At 53.0% G+C, this 6,000-nt stretch overlaps 1 protein-coding gene across 1 annotated transcript in view; it reads right to left on the bottom strand.

Moving 5' to 3' along the window:
* Window positions 1-613: 613 nt before the first annotated feature.
* Gna12 (G protein subunit alpha 12) overlaps window positions 614-6,000 on the bottom strand; it is a 75,490-nt gene continuing 70,103 nt past the window's right edge. Inside the window, exons 3-4 of the mRNA XM_052169098.1 lie at window positions 4,815-4,865; window positions 614-3,361 (exon numbers count right to left, since the gene is read on the bottom strand). Of these exons, the coding sequence (XP_052025058.1) occupies window positions 2,792-3,361; window positions 4,815-4,865 (621 nt within the window). The 3' untranslated portion in view covers window positions 614-2,791. The remainder of the gene's footprint in view (window positions 3,362-4,814; window positions 4,866-6,000) is intronic.

Genomic DNA, 6,000 nt, shown 5'->3' with positions numbered 1-6,000 from the left:
CTGGCTTTGAGTGGTAAACCTGAGTTCTCTATCAAGTGAAGGAAAACCAAGAACTCACTTGGACCAACATCTAGAGGTGTGAAGCTCAAATCTTCAAGTCACACCCACCCAATCAGTGCCAACACGGCGTGAAGTGGAGAGCAGCTGGCCTTGGGCTACTGCTCTGGTGAAACCCTAGCAAACCAAAGTGGTTCCAGAGCCCTGAGCTCCCCGTCATAGCCCATCAGCTCGGCTGGGCGGTACTAGTTCTATGTGCGTGTGAAGGCCGCCCAGAGGCTGCTCTTCAGGCGCGTACTTAGAGGCCTGCCCTCTGCCTCTACTTCCCCAGGGCTGGGCTAACAGGTGCATATGCCACACCTGGATTTTCGTGTGGGTCCTGGGGGTCAAAGCCTGGGCCTCATGCGTGTATGGACAGCACTTTTCTGACTGAGGTGTCTCTCCAGGTCTCTTGTTATTATCTTTATCTTCTCAAAGTAGGAGACTCACAGGACGAGAAGTCCTAGTGACAGAGTGAGTCAAGAACTTTGAAAGAATCTCTGCACAGAGGAGTAGAGAGTGCCTCTCAGAATGTCCCACCCCGTGCCCACTCTAACATACTAGGCAGGAGGCAGACTGATTTTTAGGACGTTTATTGTTACATTTATTTATTTATTTATTTTTTGCAGTAATAGATGAGGCACAAATACCTCCTGCTTTTCCAACACTGCAACAAAAAGAACAATAGTCAAGGGTAACAGTGAAATTAAAATTAAAAAACAAATACAAAAGCCTACGATCCGGGAGCAAACCTGACTAGTCTACGTGTAGGACGTGTGAAGGCCTCCAGCTCGTCTTCCGACTGCACCACTTCACAGATCACAGAGTGGGGTGTCCTGCAGAGGACTCGGCCAGGCTCAGCTCCCGGGGTGGTGGCCTCCGCCCACTCACCTGCGTTCTGCTTGGCTGAGGTTCACATCTTGCTACTCACATGCTGCCGGCTTTCAGTGACTGGTACACATGGTCAGGCTGTCGGAGGGACAGCACTCTCCCTGGCAACCCCACACTCACCTCGGTCACAGTGGCCCCAGCAGTCGCTCGGAACAGGTTGTGTCTGTTTGGAGTCTCAGCACTGACAGGGGGCACCTGGTGAGCACACTGTGTGTGACCTGAGACCCCCGAGGATCCCTGAAAGGTTGCTGGTCCCTGGTACTAACCTGGCCACATCCCCTCGGATTGTGGAGGCTTGCTGAAGCAGGCAGACAGCTGTTCTCTCCCCAAAGGAAAGAGCCAGAAGCTCAGCAAGCACTGCTATAAATCGTTGAGCACAGAGAGCAAGAGCAGGTGAGCGAGAGACTGGCTGCTACTTCCTAGTCAGAGCGCTGCAGTAAGGAAGGCTCTAAGAAGCGGTCTCATCCGTCTCCTGGCTTAGCATCTGCTCCAAGAATCCTGTGTGTCTGGTGGCTGAAATGAGCCAAGACCAGGATGCAATAGGGCTCAAGTGTCAGGAGCAGTTCGGTTGCAGACAGGGCCCTTAGATGTGTTAGTGAGCCAAAGAACACTCTGGGGAAGTTATAAGCCACACCCCAGCTCCCAGAAAGTAATTAATGTACAGAGGGGCAGGTCTGGAATGCAATATATTGTAAAACAGTGCGACGCCTGCCAGGCCAGGCTGAGGCTTAGCAGGTTGTGCTGATGTCCCCAGCCTTCTGAACCCTCATGGACCAGGGCTAGGAGGGTGCCGACTGGCTTTGTGTGCACAGCGACAGGCCGTGGCCTGCCAGCCGCTCTGAGAGCAGAGTGCGCTGTGTGAAGGCAATGGTGAGGGTGGTGTGCAGAGCCCAGGGCTGCTCCTGAAGGGCCAGTGGCTGGGGCCCACCAAGCAGCCAAGACTGAAGATGCTCTAGACCTACAGAGCATCTCTGGCCACTTTCAGAGCCCAGGACAGGGGACACTACATGCCACCGTTAAGTAAGGCAACCTACAAGGCCACTTGGTTATGCATCTTTGCCATGGGCTGTGGAGGGACAGGCAAAGGAGTGGAGAGCACCACTATGTGTGCACAGGCTGGCCAGAGCTGCTTCAGAAGCCACCTTCCCACACTGTGGCCTGCTGGGCATGGAGCCACGGTGAGTGGCTACCGAGGCACTAAGGCAGGGTCACAGCTCCCTCCTGTTCTCTACAGTAGGGAGTGTGGACCCCTGACACGGCCTCTCAGCTCATCCTGATATGCCTCAGCGCAGGGACTCAGAGGGCGTTGGCACAATTTTAAAGGCAGTGTGTTCACTTTGGGAGGTGGCACTGAGGCCTGAGCTTGGCCACTCTGAGCTTAGCAGCATCGAGTGCCCCTCTACGGCCTAATGTGAGGCCAAGCTTCTGAGTTAGTGTGTCTCAGTGAGAACCTGCATGTCAGAGGGAAGAGCCGTCTGCAAGGCCAGCTGGGGTTGTGTTCCTGTCATTAATGGGAGCACATGTGTGTGTCTGTGCACACCTAAACCTTGATTAAGTTGTGTCAGCAAGGAGGAGTTCCTGTAGGGAGGGAGAAAGCTGTGTTCCCAGGTTTTACAGATCAACACCAGAGCGATGGCGTGGATTCAGTAGTTTTGCAGTCCCCGATTCAGTAGCTAGCACTGACACTCCCACGTCCTCTTGCCCGGAGCTCGCTGGTGTGGCTGGTAGTCCAGCGTTCTTGAGCCAGGTATTGGATGGTGTGGATTCGAGATGCCCACTGCAGGTCCATGCAGGAGGCAGACACACCAGAGACACGTGGCCATGGGCCACGGAGGCCACGAGAGGACGGCAGAGGGGCTGTCTCTCACTGCAGCATGATGTCTTTCAGGTTCTCCTGCAGGATCGTGTCCTTCACAGCATGAAACACGAAGCGGATGTTCTCGGTGTCTATGGCGGTGGTGAAGTGGTGGAACAGGGGCTTGCTGCGGTTCCTGCGCTTCCTGTCGAAGCACTGCACCAGGTAGCGCTGCACGTCCTCCAGCCGGTGCGGGTCGCCCTTGAAATCTGGGAAGTGCTTCTTAATGCTCACCGACTTCACCTTCTCCACCAGGAGGTCCATCTTGTTGAGGAAGAGGATGATGGAGACGTTGAAGAAGAGCTTGTTGTTGACGATGGTCTCGAAGATGTTCATGGACTCCACCAGGCGGTTGGTGCGCCTGTCCTCCATGAGGACCTGGTCGTACTCACTCGAGGACACCATGAACAGGATGGATGTGATCCCATCGAAGCACTGGAACCACTTCTGGCGCTGCGACCTCTGGCCGCCCACATCCACCATCTTAAATGGGATTTTCTTTATAACGAAGTCATGTTCCACGATGCCCTTGGTGGCCTTTCTAGCCAGCAGGATGTCTTGTTTACTGGGGAAGTAGTTCTGGAAAACATGAGGCAGGGAGACATTGGAGAAGGAAGGAAAACAGGGCAGGCTGAGTGCAGGAAAGCTGGCAGGGAGACAGGCTGCAGGGCAGAGACACAGGGAGTCTGTGCCCTGTACCCTGTGTCTGTTAAATGCAAGAACATTTAACCAAAAGAGAAAAGTAGGTCTCACTGACAGAACTTTAAATTCATCTTGCAACAAAATAACAGGACTGAACACCTCATTTCTTAAGGAACACAAGCTCTCTGGCTTGAGATGGGACGGCCAGAGCCTTCAGTTGGGTCTCATGTAAAATGTCGTCCAGTCTTCTATACTAGAAGAAATTAAAAACTTTCTTCATTTGTTTCTATAACATAAGTATCATTTATTTTTCTAGCTTTGAGAGCATGTATGTTCTGAAACCTTCCCACTGACTACTTTAGGTTGTGTAATGTGATCTAAATGAAGCCATGAGGTATTCAGTGTGTTTGTTGGAAGCTTTACTTTCTTAGGTGCTGAAGAGCAATCACAGAGCCTCCTGCGTGCTGTACACTGAGCCACAGCTAAGTTCCTAACTGTGGCACTTCTCAAAGCCCTTTCCTTCTACATTCGAAGGCCTCGGGATCACTCCGCCTGTCCACGCATGTCACAGGGGACAGAAGGGACCTGTCCACCACACTGTGAGGCTACAGTGAGATCCAGAGGAACGCTCAGTTGGACGAGCACTTCAGTCAATAAATCAAAGGGGGAAACAATCTGCAGACTGACAGACACTTCAGTGACACTGCCCAGTGATGACTGGAGCTCATTAGGATGCCAGTCCAAAATGTTACAAAAGCAACCATCACCAAGACAGATTCACCAGGGATGGGGAGGTCCCAACTGCCTTGGGTGCTGGCAGCACTGGGGGCTCTGCTGGTCTTCCCGGAAGGAGTGCCTGGCAATGCGACTGCTTTCAGCTCTCTGTGAACGCGCGCGCGCACGCGCGCACACACACACACACACACACACACACACACACACACATCGTGTTTTCATGCTTCACTGAGGCGGGTTTCCTGCTGGCCTGCAGAGGCCTGCTGAGGCTGGCCGCCCAGCACAGCTAGACCTGAGACTGAGGAGGCAGTGACAACAGAGGCACTCCTGGCAGGCAGCTCGTGAATGATGGCTGCTTCACCATCCTGCGGGCCTTCCTTGCATATGCTAAACCTCAAGTGACAGGAAAGCCTCCTTTGGCCCAGGCCATGACTCCTATGTTTCTCACAGGGACTGGGGTGAAGCCTTCTCACAGGGAAACCTCTTCCCTAAGCACAGGTGTATAGAGCTGAGCAGGGACATGACAGATGGCAGAGTTCACAGGAACCGTGTGAGGAGCTGGCCCACGGCACCACTGGAGGGCCCCCCACCTCCCCACCCCCATCTACTAACCCTGGAGAGTGGACTGTGGTCCGGGGTCAGGCAGGCTACTCACCAGCTGGCCAATCCGGTCTAAGTTATCCAGGAAGTACTTCACTGATTCACCCTGTTGTGAAGAAAAAGTCACAGCTCAGGCTTGATGGAGGAAGCCAGATTAATGATAAAAGGATGGGACTGGGGGACAGAGGGGCAGGGCTGTTCTACTGTGCAAACAGGAAATCAAAGTCTCAGAAGGCAGACTGGCTGGGTGCTATTTTGTTGTTGTTGTTGTTGTTGTTGTTGTTAATGCGTCACCTAGAAGAGGGACTATCAGTTGGGGAGTTTCTCCTTGGGAAAGTGGTTGTACAGAAAAAGTAGACCAGGAGAAGGGAGGCAGGGGTAGTGCTCCTCCATGACCTACGTCTGCATCAGTTCCCACCTGAGTTCCTGCCCTACTGTCCCTCAGTGATGCATTGTGACGTGATGTGTAAGCCAGAAAAACCCTTTCCTTCCCCAAGCTGCTCTGGGTCACATATGATTTAAAAAAGAACCCAGGTGAGGCTTGCGCATCGCTAACCCCAGCTCTTGGGAAGCTGAGACAGGAGGATTACCAGAAGTTCTGGGCCAACTTGGGATACTGAGCGAATACCAATCCAGGTAGGCTTATAGAGCAACACTCTATTTTGGAGAAACAAAACAACAACCAAGCAAAAATAACTCCCAACTTAAAAAAAAAAAAAGAGAGAAAGAAAAAAACCACTGTATGAGGCTGGAGCGGTGGCTCAGCTGCTACAGCGCTGGTTGAGCACGCAGGCTGGATCCCGCAGGGCAGCACAATTGGCTGTGGTGTGCAAGGCTGCAATCCTAGTGCTTGGGCAGTGGAGGCAGGAGGATCAGGAGTTCCAAGGCCCTCTCAGCTACAGAGCCAGTGTGAGGCTGGCCTGAGACAGGAAAGACCCTGACTTAAGCCAACCCCAGCCCCACTGTCCCCCAGCTCTGGCCCATCAAGTTCTTTTTGGTGCTTCCCTGCAGCCCTCTGGTGCAGATGGTGGACGCTGTCTCCAGGCCGCACCAGCAGCAAGGGCTGGGGTGAGAAGAAAAATGCTGGTTTTGCCTCTGACACACAAGGCACCAAGGTGCCCAGGTGCTGTCTGTAAAGACACTAAGTCCTGAGGAGAGGGGACAAGGAAAGATGGGCAACCCAGTTTCTAGAAGCCTCTGTATGATTCATGACACAGAATGAGGAGAAGAATCTTTGGTGA

Source organism: Apodemus sylvaticus, chromosome 22, assembly GCF_947179515.1.
Source record: "Apodemus sylvaticus chromosome 22, mApoSyl1.1, whole genome shotgun sequence".
Taxonomy (NCBI): domain Eukaryota; kingdom Metazoa; phylum Chordata; class Mammalia; order Rodentia; family Muridae; genus Apodemus; species Apodemus sylvaticus.
This window is presented reverse-complemented; position numbering and strand designations above follow the sequence as displayed.